This window comes from Lepidothrix coronata, unplaced genomic scaffold (genome assembly GCF_001604755.1).
Source record: "Lepidothrix coronata isolate B3197 unplaced genomic scaffold, Lepidothrix_coronata-1.0 Scaffold12, whole genome shotgun sequence".
NCBI classification, from domain to species: Eukaryota; Metazoa; Chordata; class Aves; order Passeriformes; family Pipridae; genus Lepidothrix; species Lepidothrix coronata.
Genome location: NW_016690192.1, coordinates 9,583,045 through 9,604,219, shown reverse-complemented (window position 1 = coordinate 9,604,219; position 21,175 = coordinate 9,583,045). Strand labels below are relative to the sequence as shown.

The 21,175-nt window shown below is 36.8% G+C and overlaps 1 protein-coding gene across 1 annotated transcript in view; it reads left to right on the top strand.

The window, feature by feature from the left end:
- Positions 1–21,175, top strand: part of LOC108492708 (translation initiation factor IF-2-like) — a 142,660-nt gene that overhangs the window by 104,366 nt on the left and 17,119 nt on the right. The window contains exon 6 of the mRNA XM_017805306.1: positions 13,336–13,413. Within this exon, the coding sequence (XP_017660795.1) occupies positions 13,336–13,352 (17 nt within the window). The 3' untranslated portion in view covers positions 13,353–13,413. The remainder of the gene's footprint in view (positions 1–13,335; positions 13,414–21,175) is intronic.

Below are 21,175 nucleotides of genomic sequence, written 5' to 3'. Positions count from 1 at the left end.
AGACTCCATGGGCTTTTTTGAGTAAGCCCTGGAAGTGAATGGCAGACAGAGTGGCTATGGTGTGTTCACGCTCTCTGCAAAATGGTGCAGTGGTTGAAACTGGACCTGGAATGGAAAGGTGCCTGCAGGAAGGGTGCCAAACAGTCTTCTAGTCTATGAGAGGATATGAATGGGGAAGATTAGACACTTGATTTTTATGATTGGTAGTTTACACACTTGATGGCAGAGGAAGGGAATGAAAGTTATGAGGAATGACAGGAACTAGCCTCTTGGAGCTAAAGAGGGAGATAAATAAGACACATCTGTATTTGAGAATACTCTTTTTATTCAGGGAAAGTGTTCACTCTCCAAGATATTTGTCTGACAATGAGTTCTTTTCTACTATCCTTGTCCAGCTCTGGAAGTTCAAGATTGGGACTAGGTTTTTTCCTCCTCCTTGAATACTTTTACAATGAAGGGCACAAAAATAACATCCTTCTTGGAGATCTCTAGGAACAACTGCAGTCTCTCAAAAGAGAAATTTCTGGAGAAGAAAATGAAGGCATTTGTCAACAGGCAGCAAGGCTCATAAGAGGAATTGTTAAGGTAATAAGCAATTGAGTAAAACTGCCTGAATTTTGCCTGAAAAAGGTGTCTATATTCAATTACTCTGAAGAAATCAATATGTGTATTGTTAAACGGTATGACCTGAAGTCAGTGGACTTCAAATGTTTTAGGCCTTGTGCTGTGTTTGCATGTTTGACTGAAATGGCAGACTCCTGCTCTCATTTACCAATTCCAGTACTTTGAGATTTGCTTCAAACTGGTCAAAAGTCGTCAAGGGAAAGACAGAGAGCTTATATGGCTGTGTCACCCTGTTTTCTGTTTGCATGACCTAGGCATACTTCCATTTTTTACAAAGATGCCCATTTCAGAAGTTCTTTCCATGACCCAGGATTTAATTAGTGCTTTAAAAAATACAGGAACCCCATCTTCCTTAACCAGTCACTCTTGTAGTATCTTTAGTGTCTCTATAAGATTATATCAATGTCAAGAAAAGTGAGCCAATTTTTATATGACAGCCAGAAACTCTTCCAGCAACTGTTGGTGAGCAATAATGTCTTAAACTGAAAGACACAGAAGACTCCCTGGCTGCTTCCCTAGAGTGACAGTCATGTGACTGCCAGTTCGTGGCTGAAGCAAAAAAGGTGATGTCCTCACTTACACACCAAGTTCTCCCTGGTTTGTGAGGAATAAACTGATTCCCTTTCGTGTGTATATATCTGGTGGTGTGGAACTATACCATCAAGAAATGTATGTCTTCAATAAGGCATCACAGCTTACCAGTACTATAAACTATAGATTATACCAGCGTACTGTGCCTGACTCAATCTCCCTGTGCTAAATCATGTCAGAATCTGAAATTCACTGTTCCATAAGAAAGGATAGAGGGAGCCAAAATATCTGTGCACACAGATATGTGCATGTATATAGCAAAAAATTATAAGTAGTTTGGAGATTCTTAACAATCCCTGCCAAATCCCCTGGGAATGTTTTTTCCCAGGTTAGATTTCCAAGGGAAATGACAGAAGCCCAGTCACTCTGGGTCATTTACAGCCAGACCACCTCAGCATTTTAGAGCAGGAGGAAATCCTGCTCTGGCAGAGCAATGTTATTAATGACCATTAAGTCTTGTGCATCTATAAGATAAATTTTGCTCAGACCAGATATGCCTCATTTTGTTAAATCACTATTCACATTTGAGAGTGTCCCTTCTTATTATTTTTCGAGATCAAAGCCATAAGATGCAACAGGCAATAAATGCATTAGTATAAGTAGTCCTTTTTTAAAAGTTCAGGAATTAGAAGTAACTCACATTGTATAAATCATATGGCATAATTATTGCATTTAAATGTTACATTACACTTACGTTTACATTAATTCTTAATAGGTCTGATTTTTTTCCTTCTGAACACATAATTGGAAACTATATTTTCCCTCTTATTCTAATTAAAATATTTTAATAAATGTTTATTTAGATACTATGTCATGGAAGGTTGCAGCCTTGGCTGCCTAATGTAATGTAAAAATCAATTAGATGCAGAAAAATATCTGGTTTTAATTTACAAAGACTAGATATCTGCCTGATCGCTGCTGGGTAGCAATATCCATAACGTTTTATATATTAAAATAGTAATGATTAGTATTAATCTTGGACATACTGAAGTATTTACCTATTCATATATTCAAAGGTAATCTGTTTTCTTGAATGCAGCTTTTGAGTTGCCGTATTGTATCATTTCTTTACCACAATGTCTTCTACAGTGGTTTGAAAGCAATTTCTAACATGCATCATGTACTTGAGGTTTATTTGTCTCATGCAGAGATCAGCATGCAAACACTGCTGCATATGTAAGCCTTGGAACTAATTGCATGCAAAACAATGCAAAGATTTTAACATTGTACAGCAATTAATAATATCTCTGCTAGTGTAAGTATGTTTCCTTCCCCATACTCTCTTCCTCCATGCCCCCTCCAACCATAAATCATTTCCAACCTGTCAGAATGGATCTGTGCTGGCAAAGAAACAAGGGTAATGTTTCAATTTTCTCCATCTGGTGAGATATTTTCTGTTAGTTTTTCTCCCTCTGTGTAGTTATTGAATTTGCATGAAGAACTATGTATTGTAGACTAATAAGATTTCCTGAAATAGAGTGGAGGAAGCATGACCTGTCTCCCACTGAATCTGAGGTTGTGTGAGATAGAGTAAATTCTGTCATGTTAATGTTATTGAGAAGCGAAGCTGAGGACCAGACTGCCTTCCTGCCCCTCTAGTGCAGAGGGGGAGATGCTGGCATGCTGGCAGGGAGGCTAGGATTGGGACTGTGAGTCACTGTACTCTAAGCACATCATTCCAGTCTTCTCAGTTTACAAAATCAATTAAAATTTCTTTATAATGCTTCTTTGTTTTCCTAAATATCAGTCACTCCAGCATCTGGTCTTAAGCATCTAAGCATCTTTTTGTGGCTTAAACTGCAAGCATGGTGGGTTACATAAACTTCATATATAATAGGTATATTAGGAATTACTTTTTAAAAATAATTCCATATGGGAAAAAGCAATATCCTCTCTGAGTACCAGATCCTGTGTTCATGATAGCCCTTATGAACAATTCTCTGTATTGCTGGGGGAGTCTCCATTACAAACTGGCTCACAAATGAGGTGTGGTTTTGTTATAGCCATAAAAAATAAAACCTGACATTACTTGCACAGAGAGAAATTTTTGGTCCTTCTGAAGTAACCACGTGCTGTACTTGTTGGATCCGTAGACAAAAAGAAATACGTGATGTTCGTAATAGCAAATGGTTTTTGAATAGTTCAACTCCTTGAAGCAAAGCACTCGTTGGGAGGGCAGTACAGCAAAGCATGGGTAGCAAAGGTGGACCTGGCAATGAAGCTCTGATTGGTGCTACTACACCAACTCCTGGCCAAAAACACTCCTAGAGATCTGATTCATGTCTGAAGTGGGATAATTCCTCCCTCTTGCCCTCATTCTATATTTGGTAGCACCCAGCATTTATCTGAGGATTTTAGCCAATTTCCTCTACTTGGCAAATCCAAGTATTCAATATTGAGTTGAAATAAAGAAATTGTATTAAAATTATGATGTAATTTAACACCCCACTTGTTTTTCATTTATTTTTAGTTTACCTTTGGTTGTTTTAGGCGTTTGGGGTACATTCAGTTCACATTTTTAGGTTTTACTTCATGTTTGAGAAATCTAGACACCTTTTTTAATGGAAGCTCAGATTCACATTTATTCATATAATTTCAACAGTCAGGGCTTTAAGAAAAATAGCAAATATCACAAGATTCATAGGAAAATAATGACAGTTGACAACACTATAAATTTCCTCTGAGCATACTTCCATTATAGTTAGATTATTGGACACAGTTATTTGTTACTGCAAGACTTCCTCTGTATGGAAAGAGCAGAGAGCCTTGATCTGAAAGAGAATAAAACCCAAGAAGCAGACGTAAATTCTCTGTGAAAGAGCAGAGAGACAGTGTGCATGTGCATGCATGCCTCTGTCTCCACAGATAGTCAGCACTGAACACTGAAAACAAAATGCTGTTTGACTTAACAAGTAGGGAGAGTACTCAGAAATGTAGAGGCACAAAAACGTCCATGCAATTTCACAGCTAAATACACTACAATTATAATCTAATGCAATAACAATTTTAAGGGTCATTTCATAGTAAGAGATGAAATATCTTTTGAGTGGTAGAAAGCTCCCACCCAGCCATCACCTAAACAATAGTTATGGTCCCTGGGAGGGGAAACATTTGGACCAAATTGCTGACGCAGGGACAAAATACCTTTTCAGGTGTTTTCTTAGTGTACCTGAATTTGTAGAAGATAAGACAGACTTTAAAATTACACATACCCATACACATCTGGAGTCTCAAATTCAGCATCCCTATCAAAAAAAAGTTAACTCTGCCTGATCTGTGGGTTCGATGTCTAAATCTTTTACTAGTTAATTATTTAGTTATTGGTTTTGGTTTTTTTATTTAGTCTTTAGCAGTTCCACAATGTCCTATGTCTGGAAGAAAACTGCATGTCCCAGGACACAAAGTTGTAGAACTATTGATAAATAAAGGGTAACTATTTTTTAATGAGGTCTAGGTATATGGAAAATAGTGCACTATGCTTAAAACATGAGGACTTTGGGTAAGATCCTAACTAAAGACAAAAGTAATGGGAAAATTCCTTTTATCCTGTAACTTCAGTCTCAGTTTTTTCCTTTTTATGTGTTTGCAAAGTCTGTCTAAGTCTTATTTGTGATGATCATTTCAGCCCCCTGTTTTTCTCTGTGGTCCAGCAGTGACTGGGAGCACTTCAGAGACAGCACACTTTCGCGTGTCACATTACAGCATCTCCCCTGGCTGGTAAAAAAAAAATATTAATAAGCTCCAAAAAAGCCTCATATCCAGTGCTTTCACCACCATAGTGTTGTTCATTAACATGTTAATAAGCATCAATAGATGCCTCTAAAAGCAGCCAAAATAGAGCTACTCCTTCCAAACATAAAGAGTGATATAGAAGTACTAGGTTTGAAAGGAGAGTTCCATTCTGTTTCATGGGTCTTTGAAAACAATGATATAAGGCACCATTAAATCAAAAGGACACCCTCTGTGCCTGCCAGCCTTTATGTCTGCCAATCAGATTTCTGGAATCCAGTGTTTTCCCTTATAAAGCTAAAATGTGGTATGATGAGTTGAGAAAGGCAGAAAAAAGGAAAAAAGAAATTTTGAACTGATCCAAATATAAACCAGGAATTGTTAAATGTTTGTGAAGTATCGCACCAAATTTTCAAAATTAAGTCTTCCACGTTCTGCTGAGCTACAGCTCTCATTTTCTGTTTATCCAATGTATGTATTTTTTTTTAATTCAATATTCCATCTTCCTCAGAGAGTGTCAACTAGCTTTTCAAAAGGAAAAAAAAAATAGAAAGGGAGCAGTTGTAAGAAATGTCATGTAAAACAATGTGTGTGCGTACGAGTAAAAGGGGGAAAATATGATGAAAAATACGTCAGTTTAAAACATTAAGGAATTAGAAGCAAGTAATTGCATTAATTTAAAAAGATGTCTTCTGAGGTAATAGAAGGCAGGGATTTGCTTATCAGAAGTGTAACTACTTGCCTTTCTAAATGCGTGATCCCAATGGAAGTAGCTGAGATTTACAAGGCAGCTGTATGTGTGTAATGTGACAGATACTGCTGTTTGCTCAAGAAAAGCATTGAAATAGCCAGCCACTTGAGTTGTTGGTTCATCTGTGTTGCTTGGAATGTAAGTAGGTCCTAACACTGTTTATTCCAAATGGGATTTTTTTAGATGATTCACTCCATAGAAGCCAATAAGACTGAAACGTTAGCTTGATCACATACCTGGGGTTGGACTTAGTAGTGTATGACTGAAGCATTTATGAAGGCAAGATCCCAAATTCTTGCTGTTTTTAGAAGGTTATTTAAATTTTAAGATTACAATTGAAGTAAGTACTTACTAAATGTTGTCATTCCAGCCAGTTTTATTCTTTGTCTACTGTGCAATAAGAATAAAATCCCAGGCAAATGTATAAACCCAAACCTGAAACACTGGTAGGCTTGTGAGGGAGTGCTGACAAAGTGTTAGGGTCAGGGCTATTTAAAATGCATTGGTTTCTGAATGCTGCAGAAATGAAGAAGCACAGCTGAGAAGTTCAAGAGCAAATTATTATCCCAGCTGCGCTATCACTGCCAAAAGGGGAAGTTCCTTTCACCTCCCCAGGCTTCCTCCTAATTGGGAAGTCTTGCCTTTTCCTGTAACAGGCTCTGGCACTTGCAGTGATTCTGTAGGTGGATCCTATCCTCTATCTTATCCTCTATCCTATCCTATCCAGTCCACTTTGCTTGCTGGGTCAGTTTTCCAATATTTTGCCCAGCTGAAAGAGGCCAGGTCTAGGAGGAGCCAGAGGCAGGAGACGGGAGTGCATGGTGAGGAGCACACACACTTGTGAGCAGATGGCAGAGCAGAGCTTTTCCAACAGCAGTAACCACTGGGATCAGCTCTCCATCTTATATGTAGCTTCACCCAAAGCAGCAGATTCACCTTTGACAAAGTTTCAGTGGCTTTGCTTTCAACACTCTTATAACTGATGTAGATATAATTACTTTTCCCAACATATATTTTCAGGTTGGGGATTGGTGTCTGATCCAATGAAGGGGCACAGTAAATTACTTTGTGTTATCTGTGATCATGAATGAGAATGCTCATATTTTTTTCACAGGCACTATTTTGAAGAAGCTGACTTCTGAAAGTTTTTAATTGTTTTCCTCTTTTATAAGTGATAACGATCAAACAAATAACAACCTGCTCAAAAAGGCACACTTTATAGAAAATCACCCAAAAGACAGTGCTTACCATAAATGGTAAATTTCCTTTTGAGGAAATGCCATATGTGGGGAGCTGGACCTTGGTCTTATGTCTGTTTTGTTATGTGGTTATTCCATTAGACAAATTCCTCATTCAACGTGTTTCAGCCTGAAGTACATTTCAATATTCAGACTGTCAACATCTCTAAATTGGTTTATAATACAAAAGCCGATGGAAGGAACTCTACGAAAGAAACAGTTATAAGAAAATACCAGAAAACCATACTAGATCTAATTATGCTCTGAAGAAGTAGTTATATTTATAGTTGTGTTTTGTGCCTTGGACTTTGTTTTCACATCTTGGAACTATATTCAGACTACTTTGAATTTAATTTACTCAGTCAAAAGCCAAGCCAATGTTGTTTATTGTGTGGATTATATTCATGCTTACTGAAGAATTCACAAGCACTGAGTTTCTAATTATTGTTTTTATCCATGCAGTGAGATGTTTTGTATGTTGCCTTCTGACCATTGCCCAACTGGAAATAGTTTCCAGTTTTGTAGGATTTTGGTAGCAAAACCAGAATTTTTGTAAGGTGCATGCAAGTTTAGTACATTTGCATAACTCTTATTTTTATGTTAGAATATTTGCTGGAAATATATTATGCCTTTCTTATTTCCTGAGAAAGCCAGTGATTCGTGGGATTTTGTCCTGTAGCTCTGCTGTGTGGCCCAATGATGACCTCCAGCATCATACATGCTGTGGCACAGACTAGGAAGGATAAAGAGACTGCAGCATTCTCCCCAGCAGAGTTACAATTCTGGGGTGTAGGACAACTTGTATAAACACCCAGCTTGCTTTGGCTGCACTTCTCGTTCGTCCAGGAGAGAAGAACTGAAGCAAGTTTTTTTAGTGCTTTCTTCAGCTTTATTCAGAGGTTCATTTGCTGTGGTGCTGGGCTTGGGGACAGAGGTCAGGCACATGCTTCATCCTGGTGTACCAGCATGGGCCTTTTCTATGTTGTACCCGTATAAACAAAAAGGTTTTAGTACTTCCAAATGATGTACTTTTTTATTGCAGAATATAGTCATATGAGATTATAAATTCAGCTGCCGGCTCTTTGTTGATATAATGTTTGAAATGTTCTTGTCCATAATAAGGACGTTTGTTTTGTCTTCATTAAGCTCACTGCCATTTTTCACCACAAGATAATGTAAAGTCTGCTATGTATGGGATTTCTGTAAACAAAACAGTGCTTAGTTTTAAGAACTCTCAATATACAACTATCAGACTCTTTAACAAGATGTTTTAAACTTCAGAAAAGTTTGACTTATACATTTCCCAGATGCCTTCTTTCATTGTTGCTCTTAAAGTTCCGCTTTAATGTCTATTGTGGTTTTGGACATTTTGATAATTCATAAATTTGGTGTTTAGGGTAACATTTAGATAATAATGGTTTATTATTTTCTATAACTGTTTATTGTATGCTTGTAGATGTAATTTTGTTTTGCTATATATAGGATTGGCCATATTCCCTTATTTTATTGTTGTGCAAATTCAGGTTCTTGCCTGAATTTCCTTCCTAGTCTCCCATTTTTTCCACAGACAGAGCTCTCATCGTCTGTGGAAACTGATTGACCCAAGGGCCTAAAAACTTTTTTTACCTGTAAAAAAGATACCAGAAGAATGCAGCGCAGTTAATGTGGTGATTTGTCTTTGCAATTCACTTCAATACCTTATCTAAGGGAGCACTGTAGTGCGTGTTAATGTAGTACATTTAAACATCAGCAGATGGGGCCCTTGTTTCCTTTGAAGAATGATTTCTCTTTGAATTTTATTTTTTTAATGTCTGTGGCAAGAATGAATTTTTCTTGTTAAAACACATTAAATTAATGTAGTCTTTGTAGCAGATAGGGATCTAAACGCAGATCAGAATGCCTGAACTTTAGTGGGAAGCCAGTGTTTCCAAATCTAACTGGAGATCTAATTTTCATGGCTGGCCCTTATTTCTGTAACTGACTGAACAAAAACCTCTGCTTTGAATACCTCAGACATTTTCTAGGGTTTGGAAACCATCTGTTTGCCTTGTGGTTGAATCCATCTTTCAACTGTATTTCATAAATCTTTCCAGAGGTAGAAGAATAAAGCAAATTCTGTGTCTTCTCCAGAACAGGCAGCACTTTTCGAAGTTATTTACAAAATACAGTTTCCTTCTCCAAAGGTGAAATAACAGAAGGGTTGTATAAAAGTGAAGAAAAAGGCATTGTAGAAGCAAAGCAGAAATCACTGTAAAGACTAATGCTTTCTTTTAACTGTTGCATCTAAGGGAAAAGCATAGGAACATGCAGCTAAGGGGAGCATGTGTCAACTCAATTTCCTTGCTTTTGAAAGACTTGAGTTATAAGTGGAGCAGGTTCAATATTTGAATATAGTCGTTTTGTTTCTAAGCTTGGTTGTCCCCTAATGATTCTGTTAGAACTAAAATACTTGCATTCTGTTTGTAAGTAAAAAAAGGTACAGAGGGTGAAGCGATATACTCTGATGCCTTAACCAATCTTCTGAATGTGTTACAAATTTATACTTGTAATTTGCAAATGGGTGTCTCATAGTTTGGAATGACTTTTTCAGAGTTGTTAATCTTTCTGATCTAAATAAGAATCTTATTGGAATGTGGCTATAAAGTGGGTTTTTAACATAATGTATCATAGAGAGCAAATCTTTCATATTATTAACTTGAAATGCCAAAATTTCTCCTTCTGTGTCATTCTAATCTGTCATTTAAAATGACTGCTACTTGCTTATGCGAGCTTCTTCACCTGCTAAACATGTGGAATAACTTACAGACTACAGGTTTGGATTTTTTTTTGGGAAAAAACAGAATAACAAATACATTAAAAAATCCATAAGTGAAGAAGAGAAGCTTTGTCTGAAAGAGGAGCAGGCAGTTTGTGTTTGTTGGACATTGTACCACTACCCAAGGGTTGATACTAAGGGTTAAAGTCCTGCAATTTTAAAATTGAAAATTGCATAACATGCAAACAATTATTAGGTTAAACACATCGATTTGGTATATAATTTATTATTGGTTATATGTAAAAAATTACTTATGTGCAGCCATGATTTACATTTATTCTTTACTTTTACGTATGAGACCTGTTACTAACATTAAGCACATTTTTGGTGCCTAATGGTGCAGGCCATGCAAGGCCTGTCAAAAATTATTAATATTTTGATTCTATTTTTTAACTCCATTTTTGTTGGAGGTATGATTTGTTTTCCAGAATTTAATAGGGAGTAAACTTCAGAACATTTTACTGGTTGCTCATAGAGCTGATTTGGGGGCATACCTCATAAACTGTATGTCCCATTGAAAGATCACCCACCATTCTACTTGAATTAGAATTATGTTATCTGTGTGATATGGTATAATCTGAGCATCTCAATGCTTCCCTGTATTTTATTTCTGATTTCCTCATATATTCCCCTATATATTTGTCTGGTTTGGACCAAATTGTTCTGTGCTTTACACAGATGAAATATAGGGAGAAATAATCTGATCAAATCACTGGAGTTGTACTGGATTTTTACTGGTGAAATTCCCATAAAAATTTTGTTCCCTGCAGACATTCTGTGTAGCGGTGCTTCAACTTGAGGGAAAAATTGACTTGCACACCACATCGACTCTATTGGCATTTTCTTCCAAAATGGCAGTGGAATATTTTTCTGGTAAATAAGAAATGACAATTTTATTTGGGCCACAAAACACTAAGAAAAATAGTTTCCTATACAGTACACTTTTCTTTCTGTATGCATGAAAAGGTATGATTTTAAGGTGTGCATACAGTATATAAAACCAGACAAAACGTTTAGGTTAACCATGAACTAGTTCTTATATAGTGCATTAGATAAGTAAAGAGAGACTTAGATCCAAGGACACAGTACAGTTGTCTAATTTAAATTATTATTATTGTGGCTTATTGATCATTTTACTCAACTAATTTTTGCATCTCATTAGCCAAGTATTCGTCATGCAGGTGGTAAAATGGAATTTGACTTACTGTTGCTCAAAAGGGAAAGTAAAGAGGTTTAAACCTTTGAGTAGGAGGAAGGGAGGGAAAGAAAGTTAAAAGGGAGGTTACTTTCTTTAGAAGTAGGAAGTCTGCTTTAGTTGGAAACTGAGATAGTGCAGCTGTTGAGAGCAGCTTACATCTTTGGTCATGATTTGAGTGTCATTTGAAACTGTTCTGTACATTGTTAAGTGTAAAAATGTAAGAAAGGGAAAGGGCTTTGAAGAACAAGGCCCTTTTGGAAATAAATATCATATTTACAGTAGCTTTATCTAGGAATTTCTACACATATAAGTAATAATCATTACTAGGCATCTGTTAGACTGTTTAGCTAATTGTACCTAGTACATTTTCTAAATCTAGAGCTTATCTTGCAGCTTGGTGGTCTCTTTTTTTCCGGTTAGAAATGTACTAAAATAAAAATGTGAATTAAGATGTGAATTATATAGGTTAATCTTAAAGCTTTCTCTGTAGCTCTTTTTGAGAAAAGGTCTTTGGAGAACTTTTCTAATGGATGCTGGTTTGGGGTTCTGTCTTCTTGGAAGGCCTGCACAGAGTACATTGAATAAAAACAATACATAGACTACCTCTTTTTTTTTTTTTTTTCCCTAATTTGATGAGCAGGTGTGGATGTGGTGGAAGTGTTCCTGTGTGCTTCTTTTCTTGCTGAGAGATTGTAAAATGCCTGGCCACAAAGTATAACATAATGGCTGTTTGATGTAGCTCACTGTGGGGTAAATTTTGGAGAAAATAGGGATGTTCCATTCATTGTATTTCTGAGGTTGGAGCTCTATGAACAGGGTGAAAGCTTTAGGTGAGAAGAGCCTTTGACACTGGTGGTGTCAGAAACTCTCAGATACCGTGGGTCAAGAAGGGAGCCTCCTCCAGATCAGAGTTCACATCTCTCTACATCTCTGCACCTTTAATGGGGGAAGGTTGGGTATATTCAGTGTATTCTTTTTATTCCCTGCAAAACTGATTTACCTTAAAATTGTATAAAAGGGACTAATGTAAGAAAATACATAGTTTTCTCAACGTTTTTGAGCACGTCAGCAGAGCTGGTTGTGCTTACAGCTGAGCCTTACTGAGCTTGGAAATTTCCTCAGATCAGGAGGTCTAGCAAAGCCAGTGCCAGAGCTGACACTTTCATTGCATGTCAGTGGATTTACCAAAATGTGGCAGGCTTGAATTGCAGCAGCCCAACACCCTGCTCTTACAGCTGGAGTTTAGGTAGCGCTTAGCAATGCTCCTGAGGAGCTGTCTGAATCCCAGGGCTGTCTGTTCAAGATTGCAGAAAGTTTGACATTATTAATTCTAACTTTGGATTGTCTGACTTAAAACTCCATGTTTTAAAACTTTATTTTGGGCACGGTTTCTTAGCTTGGCTTTCAACACAATGTTCTACATGAGTAATGTTTGATGTTTTGCAATACTTTAAATTAATAGATAACCATTTACAACGTTAACACTATCTTAATGAAGATTTTTGCTTGGGATTAGAAACAGCTGCTGGAAATACAGTTCATCTATCATTTATAATCTTCTATTAAATTTGCACCTGGCAATGCAGCTATAGTTAAAAGTCTGTTAATTATGAGACCTGTGTTTGGGAGGCCTGTAGTCCTCTCATTTCCAATCTCATCAGGCTAGAATTTTATATGTAATATTTAGACTAGGGTGTCCATTTTACTTCTTGGGTGGGTCAACATTTAACTTCTTCCCTTCTCAATAAATAGGTAAATACTCAAGAATTACTAGAATGTGCCAAGTAAGAAAAGAATTGATGTTTCTTTTTTGCTTTTTTATCCTGTTCCTTCTGAAGCTGTCTTTGCCTGGGATGGAAAAACAAATAACAGAACAGAGATGAAAAATAGTTCATAATAAATGATTTAACATGTATAACTTTTTTCATTTGTGAATTGTCTGTGAGCTGCTTTGATTTTCTCAAATGAATTTGCTATTCAAAATTATTCACCAAATACTTTATCTGAATAATTTTTGGTCTAGAGATTGTTGGCAAGCAGATTGTTGCATGTATTTGAATTTCTAATTTCAGATATCACTCTGTATATGTTGATTAGATGTAGTAACGTTCGCGATCCCTATTTGAAAGAGAAGGTACTAGAACTCTTAAAATGAGATTTCTGCCTGAATCCTGGTGTTTGCAAGTTCAGAATTATCAGTGAGTACATAGTCTCCAAGTGGATGGGCTGTTCATTGCTCTTTGAGTGTAAACTCTTTTGACAACTTCTAACTCTGATGCCTCTCTCAGAAACATAAAAAACAACAAATTCGCCAAAAAATTGATATATGCAAAACCTGACATATTTCTAAAAAAGTATTAACTTGACCTTATATTATTAATGTTTTTAGTTTTCCAGATCCGATAGTGGGTACGGATTGCCTTTCTCAGGGAGCTGCCATGGTCAGGGCAGATCAGGCTGGAGGCTGGTAAGAGGATTGGAAGAGTTTATAGCAGCTGAGTGAATAGGACTTGAAAGGAAAATCAGAATATTTCATAGTAACAGAATAAATAAACATGTCAATTTAGGGACCACATTAAACTGTCCAGTATTGCATTATTTTAGGTTGAAAAATCTAATGAAGAGTATAGGAAGGATGGATGGGCAGAGAGAAAGATGATTCAATGTATTGTTTTTATGTAGCAGTTTCATACAAACTATCTCTAACCAGCTTACCAATAATGAGATATTGCTATATGGAACTCAATACAATAGCTTTTACATTTGTCACACAGGAAGACAAGACAATCTCTTGAAGAAAAAGAGATGGGGAAAATGATGAGGAGTATTAGAGGAATGGTATAAGTTCTCCTGTAGGGAGAGAAACAGAAAAGCACAGAAGAGTGTGTGAGAGTGAGGAGGATAACATGCAGAGTGGAGCTAGAACTGACCTGCTGGATCATCTAGTCTGACATCTAAAATACATCACAGGAGGGCTTGCTATATTAATCATGTTAGCTTGCTTGCTGTAGCAGTTGGTCACGCAGCTTTTGCTTAATTTTGCCACTTTGAAAGTGGCATTTTGGGGTAGCATTTCGTTGGGTGTTTTGCTATCACAAATGCTTTATATATCTTTGTTGGCAGTGTATTCCGTACCCAATGACTGGATTAAATACAGGCAAGTTCTAAGAAGAAAGTTCAGGCTTGGTTTAAAAATGAATAGTGATTTCTTAAAGGAGGACTAATGTTTTTAACTAGATAAGTTAATACATCCCCGTGAAAGAATAACCTCTAAGTGTCATACTGATCTGGTAGAAAAAAGGGGTGGTGGCCTTAGGTATAGTGGCCAAGTGGATTCCTAAAGTAAGTCCAGAAGAATAATTGTCACTGAATACATGTTTTAATTTGCTTTAATAAGTAACTTCACAGTGATTGTGTTGTCACAGTTCTGGATTAGAAAAAGTCTGTAACCCTTTGGACACTGCTGATATCGTAGAAGAACGAAATCGTAGAAGATGCTACTGTATTAGTTGGACAGTTGAGTAATGCATAATTGTTTTTGAAATCATGAGTAATAGTGGGAGTAATTTTAATAGGATTTGCTGGGGAATAAACAGGAGACCTCAAAGAGAATTACGGAGAGTGAACTTTAAAGGGAATTTTGGAGAGGGAACGAATGTTTTAGGCTCAGGGCTGATTTCAAGAGCTCTAATCTCATCAGTAGAGGAAAGATTAAGTGTGGCCTGTGTTTACATGCCCATGCAACTCCACAGAAGACAAAATTAATTGTGCTGACACAAATCAGAAGAATTTAGCTCCTTCTTACAATAAGGTGGCCAGCATAGCAGATGATCCTGCCAAAATCCAGTGAAATACTGAAGCTTGCACTTTTTCAATCTTTTTCTAGCTGGATGCTGTTCTTCTAGAGGTTTGCTTTCTCAATTTTTATGCATTTTTTTTTTGCAGTGCACTTTCATTATAAGTCTTTTTTTCCAGTTACATATTTTCTGGAGGCTTTTGAGATCTTCCTAAGCACTTTTGTGAGTCTTTTTATGTACCTCTAGTTACAGTCTGATTGCTGACTGTTTTGGATGAGTATTTGCAGTTTGGATGAATAGCTGAAGGTGCACCAAATGGCAGCATTCAGAGGTGTTTGACCAAGAATGATTGACAGTGTCTGTAACTACTTATTATGTCAAAGCTTCAGCACACCGATTGATGGGAAATGATGTATAATAAATTAGAATGATCACACATCATTTCCCATCGATTGAAATGCCAAATTCTTTGATGGAGTAATGAGTTATGGCCAATACTACTCACTGTCTTAGTAGGAGATTGATTGCATATCCCTTCATCAATGTGATCAAACAACTAAGGAATCCAAAGTACACATGTAGCACACAAGTTCTGCTGCATTTTCAGTATAATGTGAGAGCAGTACTATAAAGTCAGTGTTGCTTCTGTGGTATTATCAGCCTGAGTATATGTGAAACATGAGTAAGCATGTAAATGTGGCCGAATTCATTCAATACAGACGCTTTAAAGAAACAAGCTCTGATTCTCTCTGTTTTACAGACCAACAGAAGACTGAGTTTAAATTTACCAAAATCAGTTATGCAATAAATTCAAATTTAAAAAGTCCTAACTAATGAAAACTCCATTTTTGTTTTAATTTTTTCTCAATTGCATGTCCTTACAGAAATTAAACTTCATTTGCACTGACCCAGGAAAGAGTAGGTAGAGCTGTATCTCGAGGAAAGTACAAAGCCTCCACATTAGTAAGGAAAGTTTCTAGCAGTCTCCTAAGAATTGCTTTAGAATTTTGTGTTTTTCTTCCCTTTGATAAAGCTCTTCATCTCCATCTCCACTTGTATATTATTTGTACTGGCTAGTCCTTCTTTCTCAGGAGAGATACTTCAGTGCAAATGCATGTGTGCACACACACATTGAACAGTATTTAAAAGGCTGCACTGTGCCTACTCCAGTGTGTTACTGCTTATATACTCAGTGTTTCAGCTATCCAGTTGTGCTTCATGTATAGCAGTATTCTCCATTAGCCAAAAAACCCACCAGAAAGCATTGCCTAACACACAAGATAATGTAGTTGAAACAATTATGGTCTAGAACAAAAGAAGAATAAGACCTGTTTCTGGAGCCCATACATTGAACACAGAAGCCATTTGTTTATTATTTATCTGTGAGAGAATCTGATAATGAGGAAATGTGGATTTGTTGTGTACTTAAGTGACTTTCAAGTGTTTTATAAATAAATTTCCACTTGAAAGAATAATACTAAAATGAGGATTTCCAGATTACAGTTGCACAATAAGGACTGGTCATCAGAGCAACGACAGCAGTAGGAGATCAATGGATGGAAGCTGACTTTACAACAGGCGCTGTTGCTGTCTTGCTGTAGCAGCATGAGGCTTAATGGGGGCCAATTAACCCTACCTGTCATGAAGATTTTGCAGCAGGCAGTCACTTTCAAAGTGCTAGAGCAAGACAGCAACTGAGATTGGAGCTGGCTAGTTTAAGCTCTCATGAGAATGTACACTGCCCTGCGATCACTACTTTTATGGACTATGGAACCTTTGCAGTGTGAAAGCACTGTGGTCACACTGCAGTACTGAGTCTGCAGGCAAGTATTTGTAAATTAGGAAATGTTGGATTGTAGGTTGCTTGTTGATACTTATGCTTGTCTGTGTATGCATATTCACTATGGCAGAGCCTTTAATTACATGATCACCTGCTATGTTTTTCTACCATCTTCTGAATGCATTCCGTGGGTAACAATCAGCAACTTTTTAGTATCTTCTTAGTAGAAAAAGAGAAGCATGTTTCTATGGTTGTATGGATCCTGGCCCCGATGAAATTTGAAACTTGAACTTTTGTTCTTGAATGTGATGAACTTTAGGTCTAAATGAGAATGCAGCAGGAAAAGCCTAGGAAGTAGGAAAGACATGATTTGCTTGAACTGTGAGCTAGGTCAGATGGGTACCAAAAAGTGGTCCAAGGCATCTTTCTCTCTCTTCTCCATCCCTCCATCCATCCATCCACCCACCCACACACCCTGGAAGGACCGGCTGCCACTGAGGCTTCCAGTATATCATGGACAGTGTTTCAGTTTCTTTGACTGGGTATAGACTCAGCTATAGATTACAAACAGGGTTGCTCTGCAGATAGTCTTTTGACAGTCTGTAGTTGCTGACTGCTCAGCAGAGACAGGAAAACTCTTTCTTTTCCCAGAATTTTATAACTATGGAAAACCTAGGCAAAATATACAGGGACACAGAAAGGAAAGTTCTGTGGGTTAAGAACTTTTTTATCCCATTTCTAAAGCTACCTGTAGCAGTGACATTGTTAGAGTTTGTTACGGGTGCCTCCAGAAAACCTCAATGCAAATAATTGCATTAGCTGTTACAAGTGACAACAGGATGAACTAAAAAAGTAGCAACTGTATAATAATTAAAAAATTAACACTGAGAACTGTGTTTTTAAAATCACATAATATATGTACAGGCACATGAATAACAGAATTTTTAAAATTCTGCTCTGCAAGATGCAAACCCAGTGTTTCACTTAGTGCCACTTGGCTTTCATCCATTTGCTGTGTTAGAAGCCATTCTCCTGCATTCTCATTAGTACAACAGCAGCACGATGTACACAGTGCATAGCCTGTTCTTGAAAAATATATGCCAACTTCCACATTCCCTTTTAATATTTTTGTCTGTAAGGAAAGACTAAAATATATGGAAGTTGGTAGAATGACTGTGCTTTGGTTTTTTATACCAATGTAAGTCTCAGCAAAATTTGACCTCAGATGTTTAACTTGCCTCCCATGAAAATCAGTGTATTTGGTGCATCCAAGTTCTCATTTAAATGTACATTGAGATACTGACGTACTTTTTATAAAAGTGAATTTTTGACCGAGTACAGTAAATTGTAACAGCTTCTGACCCTGTTACAATAAATACATAATTTATCACAAATACTCTACTAAACACAATTTTTCTGAAGTATCTCAGAGAGGTAGTTACTTGCTATGCATATGCAGTTGCCACTTTTTAATATTTAAATATCCTGAAGTTTTAGGTTTTTGTTCAAAATGGGAAAGGCATCAGCTTTCATAGCTGAATCAAGATCAGTGTTAAATAATTACAAATGAAAAAATCATCTGAAGCTATCCAACATGTATTTTTATACATTATCTCAGAAGGTCAAAACTAAGATTGAGAAAACATGCATGAATACAAATTGCTTTGCCATATTCAGGTTCCTATGTGGTTCCTTTAGTTTTTATGGATGATTGAAACAACTCTTCAAACAACTGGGCTGCAGGACAGCAAATTCCAGGGCATCACTCAGCAATGTATGGTTCTGGAGACTTACCCTGTTACCAGACTCCCCTTTGCACAAATGCCAGCTCGCAATTGGGATTTAATATTACTGAGAGATACATTGCAGGGCTTTGAACTTTGAGAGAGAGAAAAATGCATAAAAATCTCATAAGCAGCTAAACTTCAGAAAAAAATTGGGATAAATTTAGTTGCAATGATATTATTAAGGTTACCAAAGAAGCCAAAGATCTGATGAGGAAAACACATTGTGATAGATTAGCCAGGGTAGACCACTGTATTAGTGAGGCCATGCTTGTTTGTCTACCTACCTTAACAGCACCTTTGTCATTGCCCACTGGTGTTCCCCATGTAAGCATTAGGAAAACTTTTAGCCAGGGAATATATAATTTTTTCAGGAATTTCAGGTAGCACCAGCTCAGAGAGAGAAAATGCTGAAGTGAATATTTTAAAATTCATAAATCCATGATGAAACCGGTTTACTCTTTCATTTGATTCTCTGATTCTTTTCTGGAGAATAAGTCTTGTGTCCTGCCAGCTCTTTATAGGGTACCACAGAGTCAGTAGTGTTTTCTAAGTGGTTGCTTGGGAAAGTGTAGAACATTTACAGATGAAACCTCTCAGTTTTCAGTATGCAATAAAACGCACACAGAGAAGTTATGCAAATAGCAGTACCTTTAAGAGCATTTTTTCAGTGCTATAATGATGCTCAAATTAATTCCAGTGATTTTATTAGAGATAAAAATTATTGAAAAACATGATTTCTTCTATGATGCCTCTAAGTCTATACCTAAGTGAAACATTTTTGCTTTAGATTCAGAAATAAAAACTTCTGGCATTGCTCATCATTAGAATTTTTCCCCTCAGGCTTTGTCTTTATTAGCAGCTTAAGAGTATATTTAGCACTGTCATATGTGAAATCTCTTCTGTTTGCTAAACTAATATGGGATAAAATGTCTTTTTTTACAGTGTTACTCATTCATTATATAAAAATGAAAGAAAGTACTTTAGTGTGTATATAAAACTACTCTCTATTTTTATGACAAAAGGGAGGTGACAATACATATCCCTTAGGCACCCAGGGGTATTATGTAAGAGTCATTAGTGTAATTGATATCCATATAAAGAGTGTTGTATCAAACATGATTAAAATGTTCAATATATTACAGAGGTTCCAGTGTTCCAGCTGCTTTGTTATAATCCTTCTTCTGATAGATATGTTTCTGCTTTCTTGTGAAAAAGTAAAATTATTTCAGAAGAAAGAATCTTTTCCTTCTTTACCTAAATTTAAGACATGATTTCTAAAAGGCATATCTTGGCCTATATATATGATTTTCTCGTCTACAATGAGCTGAACATTTACGGTATGTCTACTCATGCAATAACAATTTAATCAAGAGAATTCCTTGTTTTATGAAGACTTTTTATTAGGGATCATTTCCAAAGACTTCTAATAGGCCTTACCAATTCTCATAATAGAATAAGATAGTCTCTTGATGACATGCTACACTTTGTCAAGAGAATGAAGCTCGGAAGAATAGGTTTTATGTCTGCTTACACCTCTTTTACACCAGAATGATAGTGCTGCATTTATCCTCCTGAGAGACATGGAGGTGTACATTTCTAGATATGGGTTTTAAGTTTGCATTCTTATATTTTTGTTTGTTTGGATTTTTTAAAGGAAATTTTGCAGTATTTTTTCATTTCTAGTTTTAGAGTTTTGTTTTTTTTTAATTTCTAGTTTTTCTAGTTTATGTTACCCTTTATTCTGAATATTGAAGAAACATCTTCCTTCAATTCCCTTCTTTAAAGAACTTCTCTCAATGCAATTTTTCAGAAAAATCTGATATTTGGAAGCAATCCCTAAAGTATAAATCCTCCCATTTTCAAATGTTAGCCAGGCAGAAAGTAGTCATCAGATAACAGACAGCCTGCCTAGAGCTCAAACTTCAGGGGACCATAGTCACAGGACAAGATTTCCTATGGCAATATCAGTTTCTAATGGATGACCAAGCATGAGTTTTTCACATTCATCTCTGCCCAAAACTTTCTGTCTCTCTAGCGCCAGCCCTGCACAGGTCTGTAGCTCACACTGTCACAGGCCGTGCCTTTTAAGATTCAGGGTTCCTGATACAGTGCCACACAAGGCATATTCTTCATTCTCTGTTGAGTTTAGATTGCAAGGTCTTCATTCTTTTCCATTTGTAAGCACTAAGTCCCCATTGCCAACTGAAAGCACAACGTTTATGTGTGACTCTCATCATGTCTCATGTCACAACCATCAGAGTTTAAAATTAAGCCGCTGATAATGGTCTTTTATTGCTACTGCTAAATTAATAATTTCTAACTCTACCAAACTTTACTGCATTAGCTGGCATTTTCCACAACAGGCATCTGTCCCAAACACAGTGTGTCTGATGATTAAGTTCTAGCATTTAAGTAATTTCCAAGTGCAAGGTTATGAGCGGACAGTTTCTCTGTCTGCTTGAAGGATATTTCTGCTTTTTGAAAAGTTTTTCTCTGCCATGGGTGTTGAAATTTGGCAGGGTTATGCTCATGTGAAAATTTATCCTAAGCATGTTCCTATTTTTGCTATTTATATTCCTTAAAGAACATGCTATGCTCCAAGCCTGTAGGGTTGCTGAACAGGATTGTCTCCATAGCTCCAGGTACAACTGTGATGCTGGGCACAGGAACTTTCTTTTGGGACACTCCAGCAGAACATGGAGAAAAGTGTGAAAATTTGCTGAACTCAGAACTGGAAGCATGAGAAACAGAGGTGAGGAGAAAAAAAATGAACCTACTGTAGTGGAAACGAGATTTGAACGGAAAAGGATCGATGTTAAGAAACGGAGTGCAGGAGTAGCATGGACATGTCAGAGCAACAAGGAA